Source organism: Chanodichthys erythropterus, chromosome 9 (assembly GCF_024489055.1).
Source record: "Chanodichthys erythropterus isolate Z2021 chromosome 9, ASM2448905v1, whole genome shotgun sequence".
Classification (NCBI taxonomy): domain Eukaryota; kingdom Metazoa; phylum Chordata; class Actinopteri; order Cypriniformes; family Xenocyprididae; genus Chanodichthys; species Chanodichthys erythropterus.
The window spans coordinates 5,435,034-5,452,230 of NC_090229.1; the positions used below are offsets into that span (position 1 = coordinate 5,435,034).

The 17,197-nt window shown below is 35.7% G+C and overlaps 1 protein-coding gene across 1 annotated transcript in view; it reads left to right on the forward strand.

Moving 5' to 3' along the window:
• dock5 (dedicator of cytokinesis 5) overlaps positions 1-17,197 on the forward strand; it is an 81,892-nt gene that overhangs the window by 41,101 nt on the left and 23,594 nt on the right. The window contains exons 25-38 of the mRNA XM_067394338.1: positions 681-787; positions 895-1,031; positions 3,670-3,765; positions 4,040-4,138; positions 5,919-6,089; positions 9,345-9,445; positions 9,565-9,623; positions 9,876-10,030; positions 10,177-10,262; positions 11,923-12,079; positions 13,535-13,575; positions 13,665-13,755; positions 15,694-15,813; positions 16,158-16,247. Coding sequence (XP_067250439.1) covers positions 681-787; positions 895-1,031; positions 3,670-3,765; positions 4,040-4,138; positions 5,919-6,089; positions 9,345-9,445; positions 9,565-9,623; positions 9,876-10,030; positions 10,177-10,262; positions 11,923-12,079; positions 13,535-13,575; positions 13,665-13,755; positions 15,694-15,813; positions 16,158-16,247 — 1,510 coding nt within the window. The remainder of the gene's footprint in view (positions 1-680; positions 788-894; positions 1,032-3,669; positions 3,766-4,039; positions 4,139-5,918; positions 6,090-9,344; positions 9,446-9,564; positions 9,624-9,875; positions 10,031-10,176; positions 10,263-11,922; positions 12,080-13,534; positions 13,576-13,664; positions 13,756-15,693; positions 15,814-16,157; positions 16,248-17,197) is intronic.

A 17,197-nucleotide genomic window follows, 5' to 3' on the forward strand; every position in this document is an offset into this window, starting at 1 on the left:
AGACTTTTGTTTTTGTAATCACTCTCCAAAAATATATACATTTATTTTGATTTAAATGTATCAGCCAATTTATCGGTTACCGGCTTTCAAATATAAAGTGTTATCGGTTATCGGTATCAGCCAAAATGTTCATATCAGTGCATCCCTAGAAATTATATTACCAAGCAAACACTTTCAAAGACATTTTTAACAGTCATCCCTGAATCCATTTTAGACTTTTTATCCAAAGCAAACTTTAAAAACCTTAAATTGATGTTTTAAAGTATTTCAACTTGATATCCGCCTTGAAAATAGCCAAGGAAGCTGAATGGCATTAAAACACCAACCAAATAACAAGTCCTGAAATGTGAAGCTTGTTTTTTTGTTGAAGCACTTGCATGAACAATTGAGTAAAAAAAACAGTTTATTTTTAAGCTTTAAATTATAACTGTCTTTCTACCATTCTCACTGACAGAATAGGTTGGCGCTGTAGATCTTGTGGTAAATTAGTTGACATCTAACAGTCTTGTAAACATCGAATGTTTGAAGACCGGTTTAGACAAATTAATGGTTGTGTATGTCAGTTCTCTATTTTCTTGTCCAAAATCTGACTTACATTTTCTGTACCATGTTAAAGTTTCCACTTTGCATTCCTTGGACACATTTTTTCCCCTTTCTTTCCTTCTCTCACACACACACAGTGTTCAGCTGGCTAAGTTCATCGAGAGCATCCCAGATTTTCAGATGGTGAGGCAGAAGCTGGGCTGTTTGGTGAAAATTGTCGAGAGTAACCTGTTCAAACAGCCAGGTAGGACTTGACATAACATATAATTTTCTCATCCACATCACACTAAATGCGTCGTGCCCAAGCTGTGTGTCAACCCAAACCCCTCATATTCTCTGTTGTGCTTCTAGACTGCAGAGATGTTTTGTTGCCCCTGATCACAGATCAGCTGAGTGGACAACTGGACGATCACTCCAACAAACCTGATCTTGAGGCCTGTGTACAGCTGCTGAGCACTGTACTGGACATGCTGGACTGCAAAAACGTGGTGAGTTATGTGGTAGAACATCCCTTATAACATCTGCCATTTGTAAGGAACCTTATCTTAGCCCCAGACCATCTGATCAGCAAAACCGTAGGCACCAAACTAATTGGCTCGCTTTATGCAGTTTCTGGGAGTCAGAGTGTACAGGTTTTTTCAGTCCACTGAAATTATTGTCTTTTTACATGTTCCCAATAAGTTAATCAGTCTGGACTCCACAAAAAGGATGTCTGTCATTTTTACTTCCTTTGCAAACATTAGAAATATGATTTTTGAAGTATATAGGTTTGGGGACTGGAAGACTTTTTAAATAAAGTCTCTTCTGCTCACCAAGGAATTTACTTGTTCAAAATGCAGTAAAAACAGTAATATTGTGAAATATTATTACGATTTAAAATAACTATGTTTTAACAGATGGCAAGGCTAAATCACTGAAAATAATTAATGAATAAAAAGTTCAAAAGCATTTATTGGAAATAATGTTTTGTAACAATTTAAAAGTCTTTTCAATTCAATGCATCCTTGCTGAATAAAAGTATTAATACCTCTTTAAAAAATGTACCGACCCACACACTGGAAATTATACTTCTACAATGTAAGTGTATAAATTCATGGACACACTTTCATTTGTTGGATGACACAATGTAAAACATTATTGATTGGTTCGTAGTTTTCAACACATTCTTACAGATGATTCAGAGATAATCACAGGTCATTTTTTTCAGCTTTGATGAAGTAAAGATGGTCAGTTGTTGGCCATCTATATAATGCTATTGCAAATTTTATTGATTTGTCACCAAGATAATGTAGAATACATCACAGAAAACCTGATGTTTTAGTTTGCAAGACAAAAAAATGGACGTGCAAGATCAATGAATGTAATACTTTTATTCAGCAGTGACATTAAATTGATTAAAAGTGACAGTAAAGAAGTTTTTAATGTTACAAAAGATATCGATTTCAAAAACATTCTTTACTTTTTAGCTTTCTTTTCATCAAAGAATACGTTAAAATATAGCTGCAAGCAGCAATTATCGGGGTTCAAGCATTTTAAGGCCTTTAAGCACTTGCGCAAAAAGATTTTACATTTTATTTATTAAGCATTGTAACCACTTTAATTATAAAAGGAAAAGATCATTTACAGACAATAAAGGCAATTTATCATTGAAAATGATGGTTTTTAAAGCGTTTTAAGAGTTCTTGAGGTTGGGCCAGAAACCTTGGACTAGTTCGCCAAAGTTGGTTTTTGAAATAATCTCCAATATTTATTGAACGATTCGATGGACAGTGGTGGTCCTAGAGGAAAAGTTGCTCAAAAGTTGTGAGGAGTTCTACCATGTGGTACAAATGTCGTGGGCATACGTGAAAAATTGCACGATAAATTGCTTTACGCACGTAAAAAAAAACGCGAAGACGCCACCCGGTGGCCGATTTCTTTCGAATTTCTCACAGGCCTCTTACGCCTTGAGTCAAACAGGTCCAGAGATTCGTTCTGATCGGCCGCCGTTAACTTTGTCTGATAGCTGCTCAAATTTCAGTGGCCAACGGCGGACACGATGTTTGAGATGCGTCACTGTCCTAATAAACAACAGTGGCCCCTCAGACGAAGACGCTGCATGGCAATTTTCAAGTCGCTCGGACTAACAGTGAAGTCGTTATAGCCGTTTTCATGTTTTTTTCCTGTTATAGTGCCACCAAGTGGCCAGTCGCGGCCCTTAGAGACCGTGAATCAAAGTTTCAACTTTTTTTGGTAATTAGTGACAATCAGACTCCAGAGAATCTCGCTGCACTGATTTGGTTCCAATCGGGCCAAAAACTTAACACGGTTTTAACCAAAATATCAAGCATTGATAACAATAAGAGTTGTTTCTTGAGCAGCAAATCAGCATATTAGAATGATTTCTGAAGGATCATGTGACACTGAAGAGTAATGATGCTGAAAATTAAATTATGTCCTAAAATGTATTCAAATATTTCCCTATTAATTTAGGCAAGTTCTCTTCTGCATCAGCTCAGCTACAGTGTGGTGTCCCTCAAGGGTCAATTTTAGGACCCTTGTCATTTTCATTGTACATGCTTCCCCTGAGCTTTATTTTTCAGAAATACAGCATATCTTACCACTTTTATGCCGACGATTCATCCCCATTATCCCGTCTACAAATTGTCCAAAAAGTAGCAGCCAGGTTTTTATTTTGCTTGATTGATTTGTAAAGCACCTTGGGTTAGCTTCTGTTTCACAATATCACAGTTTTTACTGTATTTTTGAACAAATAAATGCAGCCTTGGTGAGCATCATGGCAGCTACTTTATAAGGAAATGTCTCCTTACACAAAACTATGAGTGACTTGTTGTATGAATACAGACAGGCTGATCTATCAACCATGATGCATTTCACTAGCTTGTTGATATGACAGCACATTTAATATTGGCTGACATTTCAGTTGATATGTATATAAGACAGGCAGATATTTCAGGTCAAACTCTTGTGACTTGTGAGCAGTGCTTTGCTGGAGCAGTTGCATTGCAAATTTCCAAAATAAGGTCATTTAAGGTCATTTTATCAGAGAGAGAGTAGTTTCTGGATTCAGTTTTCACTCATTCAACCACCCTTCAATGCATCTCATTCACCTTTTTATGCTTTCAGGGTCCCACATCCGGTCATGTGAAGTTAATCGTGGACCGTCTCTTGCGGAGGGTCAACCGCACGGTCATCAACCTGAGCTTGGACTCTCCCTTCATAGTAAGACACAAGCATGCCACAAAATGGAGCGTTCTAGAAAGCTTTAGCAGAGATAAATCAGCTTACCTTCCTGCCAAAGCTAGTGTTATTTCGACCGCACAGCGGCGAAGCCCACACACACCTGCTGAAACTCATAACAACAACAACAACAGTCTGCACCACTGAACCTAACTTGTTTATTTCTTCGCCCATGCTCGTGGCTATGAGTTTTCTCAGCGGTGTGGGCAGCACATGTAAAGTTTATTGATTATTCCCTCTCTTCCTCTGGACACAGGGCCACTACCTGGCATGCATGACCGCTATCCTGAAACAAATGGAAGACGCACATTACGCACAATACATCAGCACCTTCAAAACCAGACAGGACATTATCGTAAGTCTTCCGCTCTCTCCGCAGGAACCATCCATCATCGCAGATGCAGAAAGAGCCTTCTGTGCTCCGAGAGTTAAGTTATAAATAATCCACCTTTCGCACAGCTGACTGATGCGACGCATGTGGCTCTGTTCCCTGTCGTCGGTCGAAGTGAGTCAGGGTTTAATAGCAGAACGAGATAAGCGTGTTCAAAGTGCGGCTTCAAATTACCATGTGTTTTTCTTGCTCTGTCATATATGTGCATTGCACAAATGTCATTTGCCGGTCTGCATCTAGTCATAGAATTTCCTTTGCAAGCACATACACGCTCTTAAAGGATTAGTTCACTTCTGAATTCATATTTCCTGATAATTTACTCCATGTCATCAAAGATGTTTATGTCTTTCTTTCTTCAGCTGAAAAGAAATGAAGGTTTTTGAGTAAAACATTCCAGGATTTTTCTCCATATAGTGGAATTCCAGGTTGAAGGTCCAAATGTCAGTTTCAGTGCAGCTTCAAAGAGCTCTACACAATCCCAGGCGAGGAATAAGAGTCTTATTTAGAGAAATGATCGATCATTTTCTGGAAAAAATAAAAATGTATATATTTTTTAACCACAAATGCTCGTCTTGCACTTGCTCACTGCGCCACGTATTACGTAATCATGTTGGAAAGTTCGCTTTGTAGACACTAAATCTAAATCTCTGGTTTTCCAAAGTCACTAGCCACTCAGCATTTTCACTGGCCACAAGTTTGCTGATTGGGAAATTCTGTTTTATATGATTAAAGTTGACTTTGGCATGATAAAATTACTTGATTTTGAGTCATTTTACTTGATTTAGCTAGATTTGAAACATTTTCAATCTTTTAGATGCAGATTGACCACCTAAATCAAAAATACATGGTATATATCAGCTGGTATGTATGGATGGGCAATATGACCATAATATGAGAAATTTTATAATTTTAATTTTTTATAAAGATATTTTTGTTAGGCTATACAAAATGAATTAAAAAAAATGCAAATTACCAATACAATAGCAAACTAAATATATATATATTTGTCAGATACAGTAGGTTTATTTGACGTAAACATTTATTTAACTGTTTGATTAACATTGATGACAGACAGGTATTTAATTGGGCTGTTGAACACATGGATGTAATATACTGACACACATCCAGTTTTTACCCACCTGTTTACGTCCACTTAAGACATAAACGGCTGTATCCACATGAGATACTCCACACGATGAGCATTTTGACATCTGTGTGTATATATATTTTCTATTTAGGCGCAAGGAGAACTGATCGTGCGCGCGCAAGAGAGAGGGCGCATGCGAGAGAGCACTTCTTTGTGAGTCTTTCAGCGCTATTCCGCCTATCCCCCTTTCACTAATTGCACGTTCATCGATAATGAATTGTGATTGAATTGTAATTTTGTGCTACAACAAGCTTGGCTACCTTTGATTAGGCTGTAGGCTGAAGTTATTTCAACCCGCCAAAGTGGCTAGTGGAAGTGGCTTACCCGCCACAGCTGAAATCTACCCGCATTTGGCGGGTGTTATTGTCAAGCCCTGCCTTCAACCTATTGGTCCCTGCTGAAGTCCACTATATGGAGAAAAATCCTGGAATGTTTTCCTCAAAAACCTTAATTTCTTTTCGACTGAAGAAAGAAAGTCATAAACATCTTGGATGAAATGGGGGTGAGTAAATTATCAGGAAATTTGAATTCAGAAGCGAACTAATCCTTGTTGAATTGAACTAATCCAATTCATGTTTTTTGTTGTCTCATCACCAGGATTTTCTAATGGAGACTTTCATTATGTTTAAAAACCTGATGGGCAACGTGTTTCCACCCGATTGGATGATCATGAATCTTCTCCAAATGAAAGTCTTCCTGCGGGCGATAGACCAGTACTCTGATGTTCTCAACAAGTACTTCCTGGAGTCCGCTCACTTCCACTTACAGGTCAGTTTGACGAGGCCTCGCAAAGGGGTTTCAATTATGCAATAATGCTTCAGGCAAGATCAAGATTATATTGCCGGAAATGCAATAGTGTTTCTGGTTGTGCAAACCACCAGTGCTTCCCACTTTTGCTCCTGAAACAACTGCACATTGTAAGCAACTCACCAGAACCGGTTATAGAAAACGTTCGGAGGCCAGTGTTGTCTGATGACAGAGCAAATGACTCTTCTGAATCATTCTTTTGCACAGTTTGGTGTCAGAAAGAAATAATACTTTTATTTAGTAAGGAAGCAATAATTTGTTAGAAAGAGACAATAGACATTTATAATGTTAAAAAAGATTTCCTTTTCAAATAAATGCTGTTCTTTTGAACTTTCTATTCGTTAAAAGAATCCTGAAAAACATCGAGGATGATAAATGTTTCTTTAGCAGCAAATCAGCATGGTTTCTGAAGGATCATGTGACACTGAAGACTGGAGTAATGATGCTGAAAATTCAGATTTGATCACAGGAATAAATTACATTTTTAAAATATGTTCAAATAGAAAACAGTAATTTGAAATTACAATAATATTTCACAATATTACTGTATTTTTATCAAATACATACAGTCTTGGTGAGAGTAAGAGGCATTAAAAAATATACAGACCCCAAACTTTTGAACAGTAGTATAGATTAATTAAAAAACAGCTCAACCAGTGTAATCTGATTCACAAAAGAATGACTCTTATGAATCAAACAAAACTGTGCGGCTTAAATAGCATAGTTACTGACTGGCACACTTTGTGTTTTGTCAGTGGTATTTTTAAAAAAAATTAATGAATGAAATATTTCAATTTTTTTGTTTTAGTTTTGTTGTTTAATATATAGTCATGGCCAAATAGAATGTGAAATAAAGACCAAAAAGGATGTAAAAAATCGTTGTAAACATGCCTTTTGCAGGAATTATGTTAGATTAAATTAAATTGCGTTTCTTTTCAAATGTGCAAAACTACTAAATTAATCGTTAATGTAACCTTTAATGAACTGTAATAGTGCTGATTAAGAAAATAATGAATATTGTCTGTAGATAAAAGACCTGTGTCAAGAGGAAGGTATTGTTTTTCTTTAAACTTCTGAGATAAAAGAGTTCATTTTACTAGCCATACTGTAATTTTCAGAACTCGTACTTCCATCCTAATCCTAAAAACAGCACTGCTGAATCCTTCATTTGAAAAACGCTGCCTTCACAGGCAATTTATAGAACAGGAAGGCATCAAGGCACATTCAGATCTGATGTTTGCACAACATCCTGCCTGCTAAGACCTGCCTACTTAGTTTTGGTTGTTTTTTGAAGGCAGCGTAGATCCTTCAGTCCCGAAGATATCCCACAAACCTGAGTTTGTTGGTTGTAATCAAAATGGCATCTGAGAGAGTGGTTAAAAGAAGTAAATAAATGTAGAATTGTCCAACCTATGATTCGGTTTCAACCAGGAAATGTACATCGATCGTAGTCCATAAATATTTACTCAGTTGTCTCTAAAACTCACTTTAATGTGTTCTAGATCATTAAGTAGGACCATCTAAATCCAGTTATCAGTAACTGAAGTTTATTTAACAAGATCTCGGATCATTTCAGTCTGAACTTAACAGGATCAGAATTGATTTTGTTGGCACATAATCTGTTGAACCCAAAATCAAACCCACAACCACAATGTGTAAGTGTAGTTTCTCATTTAAAATGTGAACAGGGAATTTACATCTTGGTTAAGCGTAAGGGTTTGAAAATAAGTGTAAAAATAGTAATTAAAATCCAATTTCAAATTAACAAACATGATAACAAGACCACAGATAAAAATAAAACATCTATAATTTTCTGTGTGTGAGATTGTGCAGTAGTTATTTGACCTCAGGTTTTATAGGCGCTGTGAATATCTCTGCATGCATCTCTGCAAGTGTGCATGTAATTTTTTTGTTAATGTTAGGGCATTTCTATGAAGCATATGATTGCATGCTCTTATGTAACATGTTTTAATGATGCCCATTTGTGATTATCTTCTGGGAAACCATATGGATTTTGCACCCACGGGAAGCCTTCTGCATTTTAGGCGTTTGGGAAATATCATCTGAACCACTGTTGAAAATAACTCAACAGCTAAACTTTCTGTTGCTTGGTTACCATTCATCCAACACCTTGTGCATCTGAAGTATTTCACCCGCAAGACCTCAGGCAATTAAAAAAAGCAATTGCATTACAGTATATCAATACAAACCCATTTGTTTAAATAATCAAAGTGCGACTATGCCTTACTCATCTGTGATATGTAACCTAACACACAAGGATAATTTAAAAGCAGCGTCCAAGTGGATTTCTAGCTCTGCGTTTGTAATAGTAGAAAGAGGACAATTCTGGTCCTTGAAACCTTGAAATAGTAAATACAAATTTTCCTCAGTAAATCTCCTTTTTTTTCAGTGCAGTTAATATTGTACGGATCCTGCAATGTTTGTGCAGACATAAATGATACCTCAAATTGTGCAGTTTGTTAAAAAAATACTTGGATTATTTTATATATATATATATATATATATATATATATATATATATATATATATATATATATATATATATATATATATATATATATATATATATATATATATATATATATATATATATATATATATATATATATATAATATATATATATAATCATAGGGATGTGAACGTTAACGCATGCGATTAATTCAAAATCCGGAAGCATGTGAAATTGTGTCATACATCACGTCACGCAATTAGATGATCTTACATTATATTATATTATATTATATTATATTATATTATATTATATTATATTATATATATATATATATATATATATATATATATATATATATATATATATATATATATATATATATATATATATATATATATATAATATATAATATATAATATATAATATATAATATAAATAATCATATGCATATATGCCCTATACAATATGCATATAAGAATACTATGATAATACCATGGAGCATGTCTTAAACATAGTAATATCATGGTAGTTTTAGGCTTTCATTTTTTTCTAGAATCTAAATGATAATGAGACTAAAACTTTCCAAAGTGCCAGTTTGAAGTGCAGGATATTTCTGTACACAGATGTTTTGGAGTCACACAAATTTTTAATATTTGCCATATTATTATGATATTTTTATGTCCTTTTTGTACTTAGGAAATTGTTTTGCAGTGATGATTTTTCTGTTGTTTTTCCTCAATAGCTTTGGACTAGCTACTTTCACCTGATTGTTGCCTTCCTTACCCACAAGTCCTTGCAGCTGGAGTCCTTCTCGCTTGAGAAACGAGACAAGATTCTCAACAAGTGAGTGAGAGACATTGTTCTGTATATACTTGAGTTCAAGTGTTTTGTTTTGTTCATTCGTTTTAAAGCCTGAAATTATATTAAACTTGATTAAATTGTGTTCCTAAAAATGTAAACAGGTATGGAGACATGCGGAAAAGCGTCGGCTTTAAGCTGGGAGATATGTGGCAGAATCTTGGTAAAAACCTTTTTCCTGTGCCTCTTATCTGTTAGAGACAGTGACAATTGCAGAAGCTTCAAGTGTAGAGAGGAAGGGTTCCTAAGGACTCTTATTTTTTTTTTGTTCAAATTGCTTTTTATAGAGAGTAAAATCACTACTGTACTTTTTGTATGTAATGGCTAAGGCAAAGTGCGTATTGACATATTGAAAAAATTGAAAATAACATTTTGGCTATTTTGGGACATTATTGGGTGTATGTGTCACTTCCAGGCCCAGAGAAGTTGAAGTTCATCCCTGCAATGGTGGGGCCGATCCTGGAAGCCACGTTAGTGCCTGAGCCTGACCTGAGGAAAGCCACCATCCCCATCTTCTTTGACATGATGCAGTGTGAACACCATTTTAGCAAACCCCAAACCTTTCAGAAGGTGAGGGTCATTACTTTGATAACTTCTGTTCCAAAACCTGTTGCAAAACGTTTTCCACCTAGGCAGCATATTATTTAGGCATCATGCCTATGTAGGCTCCTACATGATGGTCAGAAAGTTTAATGATACATTTATGTGCTTTGCAGTTTGAGAATGAGCTAATCACAAAACTGGACCAGGAAGTTGAAGGAGGCCGTGGTGATGAACAATACAAGATTTTACTGGAAAAAATGTGAGATCTTTCTCTTCACTTACACTCTTAAAGATAAAGGATCCAAAAGGAGTTTTTTGCAGAGATGCCTTAGAAGAACCAACTTTGCTTCCCCAAAGAACATTTCAATAAACCGTTCTTAAAATAACCATATGTTTCTTAGAGTAAAGAATATTTTAAAATTCTAAAGAACCTTTTTCCACTATAAAGAACCTTTTGAGGAATTGAAAGGTCCTTCAAGTAACCATAGATGCCAATATCTTAAAAATAAAGGTTCTTCATTGGTTCTTTTAAAGGGGACCTATAATGCCCCTTTCACAAGATGTAATATAAGTCTCTGGTGTGCCCAGAATGTGTCTGTGAAGTTTTAGCTCAAAATCCCCCACAGATCTTTTATTATAGCTTGTTAAATTTGCCCCATTTGGGTGTGAGCAAAAGCACGCTGTTTTTGTGTGTGTCCCTTTAAATGCAAATGAGCTGCTGCTCCCGGCCCCCTTTCCAGAAGAGGGCGGAGCTTTAAAGGCAGGAACACACCAAGCCGACCGACGGTCAGCCGTCGGGCAGTTTTTGTTTGTTGGCCGACTAAGTTTTCTCAGTGTGTTCCGCACCGTCGACTGAAGTTGGTCCTCGTCAGTTTTTTTCCGGCTGATTCGATATGTTGAATCACCGTCGGTCTGTCGAGCCATCTGATCATTCTGATTGGCTGTTCAACTATTGCCACCTGCTGGTTCGGAAAGGCATTTCTTCTTACGCAGGTGCAGAACGGACGTGCTACTTTCGACACAGACGCTGCCGACGTGAGCCAATCCCGCAGTCTGCTTTCATCGCCGTCGGCTTGGTGTGTTCCTGCCTTAACAGCTCATGTTTCGGTTGCTCAACAACAACAAAGCTGGAGAATCTCACGCAGCCAAAAGTCAGTAACGGTGTTCAGCCTTACATTGTTCAAACCGGAGTCGACACTGATGGAGAGACTCAGGAAGAAGATACAACTTTTAGAATGAAACTGGACATTTCTGAATGGTTAGTGGATAAATTGATGTAGTTGCTGTTGATTCAACTCATCCACTAGCATGTGCCGTCATGTTCATCTTTTGTGCAAAACCAGCATTGAATTGACCCTCGTTTGTGAAGCAGTCCAGTGACGACAACACTCCACCACAACAACTCTTCTTTTTCTCTAAAGCAGCCCAACATGGCCTCACCCCCTTTGTTGCGTGTTCTCGGGGGCGGGGTTTATGTAAATTTTAGGGTTAGTGATGTCACCAACCCGGGAAGAAGCTTGTTGTAGTCCCAACCAGCAGTTTGTTGTAGTCCTTAAACAGAGAATTTTTAAAAGAAAATATCTCCCTTTGCATTGAACTTTGAGCGTCTTAACTTTGCAGATGTTGTTTATGGTCAAACATCAACATTACACACTAACTAAAGTTACGAAAGTGAAATCATAATCAACCACCCCTTTAAGAACTGTTTACTGAAAGATTCCTTCTTTAGGGAACAAAAAATGGTATTTCTATGGCATCACTGTGAAAATCCCCTTTTGGAACCTTTAATTTTAAAAGTGACCATGTGCTGCCACTCATACAATATTTTTGATTGCCTTGTGCTTCTATTCTTTCCTGTATTTTATATTTTTTGTAGTTTTGGTGCCTGTCTCTATATCTCTGTTTGTGTGTGTGTCCAGACTGTTGGAGCGCTGTCAGCGGCATCGGTATCTGAGTCAGTCTGGTAAAGAGTTGGCTCTGCTATTGAGTAGCCTGCTGGAGAACCTGCTGGCCTACCGCACCATCACCCACGACGAGAGCCCTGAGCTCCGCATGAGCTGCACCGTCAACGTCCTGGTGAGAACCGGACCCCTGTGAACCCTAACGCATTCTTTATCATGTGCTCATCCTGCTGAGAAGATCAGCGAGGACTAGCGGTTTGGTGCTGGTCTAGTATTGTGAACCATACTTTTCATCAGCAGGACTCCCAAATTTGTCACAACTGAAACACAATAATATATAATTTAATAAGAAGAGTTACACTGACCTTTTAAGATTTTGTTTACATATATCTTGTAAATATATATGTTTTGCTATTTTATTAAAAGGTTTTCACAGGTAATTCACTAACAGTTATAATTTTAACAATATTTCAAGTGAAATTGATGAGATTTGTTCTATTTTGAATCTAATCTTTATTTGTAAAAGCCATAAAGTTAATTATATTGATTTTAAAGTTAAGGATTCATTAATTTGAATATACATTAAACCAAACACTATCATAACATCTTAGTTGATAATTTAGTATACTTGATTTTTAACAAACATAGTGACAGTAATGTGTTGGTAGTGACCACATCACATTACAGAATTTTAACTTGCATACTAAAACATATTAAAATACGAATGATTTGCATAACTGTACTAAAATTGTTTATTTCCCCCAAATAAATGATTATGCATTTTGTCACTACCAAAACAATGATGTCACTACCGAAACGTCACCCCATGTTTTGGTCATGACTGTTTCGGTTGTGACAATTTTAGATACTTTTGAGCCTAGCTCAGAGATGCTAATCACATGGTTAGCTAGCACAGTTCTGAACAGTTGTACACACAACTTTATGGAATATCACCCAAAAAACAACTTAAACTTCATATTTTATTACATAAAGTTTCATGATTTACAAAGAAAATATAAAACAAATAGAACTTTACTTTTTAAAAAAATCAAAAAGATATTTTTAAAAACAACAAAGGAATTAAATGCAAAAGTTATTTTAATATCATTTTCACAAGTTGAAATTTACGGGTTAGGGTTTCGGTACAGCCACATCCCGATTGAAATTCCCAATAATTAATGATTTTATATATATTAAGCTTACTGATATTTTAAACATTATTGTGAGTTTCAATAGATAATAGAAGGATATTAGTAAAAATCAAAGATTTGAATGCTTGAATGCTTTTTAAATGTGTTTTTTGGTTGTGGGACAGCAGTTTGCACCAATTCTGTACAAATTTAGTATTAATTAATTGTGTTTTAATTTTTTTTTTATTTAATGAATTAAACATACTTAATCACTAGAAATAAATAACCTGTTAAACCCATATTATGTAAACTTTCTCTTTATAACAGAACCTTTTTGGCATAAAGCATGCTTTAAAATTGAGTCACAAATCCTAGGGTTCAATGTATAGAACCCCATTGAACCTTTTTCTGAGAATGTAGTTATATTCATATAATCAGGAATAAAATATATTTATAGGTTATGGTAAAAGTCACCTGTATCTTCTCTCTCATGTCCACAGAACTTTTACAAAGAAAAGAAAAGGGAAGATATTTATATCCGGTAAGTGTGCCAGATGATTGAAAGTCATTGGCTTGTTGATAGCACATTGACACACACATGAATCTGTATGTTTTGTGGTCTTTCTTTAGATATTTGTACAAGTTACGTGATCTACATCTGGCCTGTGAGAATTACACAGAGGCTGCCTACACCCTGCTGCTGCATGCTGAACTTTTGGAGGTTTGGATGTAAAATTATTAAATATATTATATATATATATATATATATATATATATATATATATATATATCACACACTAACAGTCAAAAGTTTCCATGCTATAATTTACCATTTTTTCTTCCCCTACACTGGAAATAACAGTTGTAAGTATAAAAAGTATGCAGTGACCAAAAGATGAAGCAAATTAAAACTTATTTTTGAGCTTTTTGAAACTATATGTTCTTTGAGCTCCTTTTCTTTCATTATCTGGTCTAATCATCCATAAAAAATGCTTTTAATTAAAATGTTACTTTTGTAAAAAAAAAAAAATGCATATGTCGTTTACAGTAATTTTAAACATTTAAGCATGTAGGCATGTGACGCTATCACATTTTTTAATTATATTGCAAAAACATTAAAAATGAACGAACTTCAGTGATGTCCTCTTAGTAACAAATTTAATGACTCTTCAAATAACAAAATGAAGCATGAACATTTGAAAGGGGTCCTTGATTATGATTTCACTTTTTTAACTTTAGTTAGTGTGTAATGTTGCTGTTTGAGCATAAACAACATCTGCAAAGTTACGACGCTCAAAGTTCAATGCAAAGAGAGATATTTTATTTGACAGAAATTGCTTTTTAAGGACTACAACAAATGGCTGGTAGGGACTACAACAAGCTTCTTCCTGGGTTAGTGACATCACTAACACTATAATTTACTTAAATCCTGCCAACTTATGACAACATAAGTTATAACCATAATTAAACTAAACTATACCTGTTCTATCTTCATGCAGAAGATATTCTCTGGCTCTGTAGGATCTTACAACAGTTCTCACATGAGCGATTTATAGATTATCATGACAGAATATGCCAATCAATGACTTTAAGATACATAAATTCATCAACTAACCGTTCAGAAACGTCCTGTTGCATTCTCCATGTTGTCACTTCTTCTTAAGTCTCTCCATCATTGTCTGACTCCGGTTTGAACATAAAAGGCTGAACAGTTTCAGACATTTTCAGTGAGTCTGCGTGAGGAAATCAGAGCTGTAAACATGAGCTCTTGAAACTCCGCCCTCTTCTTTAGAGCAGCAGCTCATTTGCATTTAAAGGGACACACACAAAAACAGAGCGTTTTTGCTCGCCCTCAAAAAGTGACAAATTTAACATGCTATAAAACATTATTTGTGGGGTATTTTGAGCTAAAACTTCACATACACATTCTGGGGACTTATTTTACATTTTTGTAAAAGTGGCATTATATGACCCCTTTAAATACAATAAAACCATACACAATAAAAACGTATTACAGTTGTAAACAATTGTTTCTAACAGAATGCAGAAGATCAAAACTATGCTCAGAATTAAGAACAATACAGCATTTTCAGCCAATGTCTAAATATCTTTTCTAGGATGGCATGTTTTAGTCCAGATTAAATAGTAAAAATGTATGTGAACGCAAAACTTTGAAAATAAGTTTTAAGTCTAAATATGTATGTATTTGTTGTTTGATAAACACCATAACGAATGCAAAAATCTGAATTGCTGTTTGAAACAAATGATACAAATGAAATATTATGACATTTAAAGAGATTTTATTTGCATTTATTCAAAATTTTTGAAATAGTTTATTATTCAATGACAAGGATGCCAGTAGTTTTTTGATATGACATGACTTTTGTTCTGTTTTTCAAACAAAGTTATCTAAGGATGTCATCTGTTTGCTTTGGAAAAAAACTAATCAAAGTCAGTTTTTATCCTCCAAATCTTTATAAATGCCAAGCATTTGCTCCTGTCACTCCCCAAAATCTCATTGTTCTGCTTAACTTAGTTTGTTTGCATTTATATATCTGCACTGAGAAACACATTGCTCTTGCAGTGTGCTGGTTAAAGTTGCGGCATAGTTTGGTGATCACTGCGATTAGCATGACTGAATTGTGCAATCTCTTTCTAGTGGTCCGACAAGCCATGTGCGCCCCACCTGATCCCACGGGATGGAGCTCAGGGCTGGACGCAACAAGAGCTAAAGGAAAGACTTTTTCAGGAAATCATGTGCAATCTGGACAAGGGCAAAGTATGTACATCTAAATCTAATGACAACACTTCAATTTGAATGCATTTTACATGCAATTCACACAGTTTTTAGGGTAATACAGCTGTAAAGAACAGAATTAAATGTAGAATTCCAGTCTTCAGTGTCACATGATCCTTCAGAAATCATTCTAATATGCTTATTTGCTTTCAAAAGTCTTGTAATATAGCACACAGGTGTATGGACATAATTCATATTGTTTTTGGACACTGTAAGGGAGACGGATATTTAGTAAACTGTTCCTCAAAGAAGTAAGAATAAACACGGCAGGTGTGTTACTGTCAACACACTTTCTCATATGTTGTTTGTTTGTTCTTTCTCCACAGATGTGGGAGAAGGCCATCGAGATGGCCAAACAGCTTGTTAAACTTCACGAAAACCAAATGTTTGATTTCATAGAGCTCAGTCAACTGCTGGTAAGACAGACGTGACAGAATTGCCTCTTGTTTCTTTGTAAATGTGATCTGAAGGTAACGCCGCCGACAAACCTCCCCTGAGCTTCTGTCAGAACAGGAGATGCTCTGTGATGTACAAACATTTTAGCGAGACAAACCTTGAGCTCGTCTCGATTCAAGTACTTCTTATTTATTCACGTTCTGGGTTGGTAATCCATAACCCTGTCTGCTGGGTAGCAGCCGTCACTCTGCTCAGGAAATAAACATGGCAATTTGCAAGCAAGAGGAGGAAGGAAGCTCTGGTGTGATAACAGCTACTGTAGCAGTTACACACTCTCCTCTCAGTTCTGCCTTTGGCTCTGTGAAGTTCTCACTTGGCAGCTGACTTTAATTAGATCGGAGAAGTTTGCTGTTTGTGCCGACGAATTGGGTGGACACCTGATTCAACTTTTCTGTCCTGTGGGGCATAAAATGTGCCGTACATTAGTTAGGGTGGATTCAAGGTAAATTGGGACAATTTTTGCCTTTGAGATGACTGTAAAAAAAAAAAAAAAAAAGAACCTTATATTCCTCATTTCTTGTTTGATTTGAAACCATTTTATGGAATGTACAGTAATTAATACCAAATCTTAAGTATGTAGAACACTTGAATATTATGAATATTATGTCATCTTTTACTCATTCTCATGTCATTCCTCTCCTAGTTTTATTTTTTCTTTATCAGCAGAACGCACAATGTGATATTTAGCTGAATGTTCAGGCTACATTTAAAGGTGACATATTATGCTTCTTTTTACAAGATGCAAAATAAGTCTCTGATATCCCCAGAGTGTGTATGTGAAGTTTTAGCTCAAAATACCCCACAGATAATTATAGCATGTTAAAATTGCCTTTTTTGGGGGTGAACAAAAACGTGTCGTTTTTGTGTGTCCCTTTAAATGCAAATGAGCTGCTGCTCCCGGCCCCCTTTC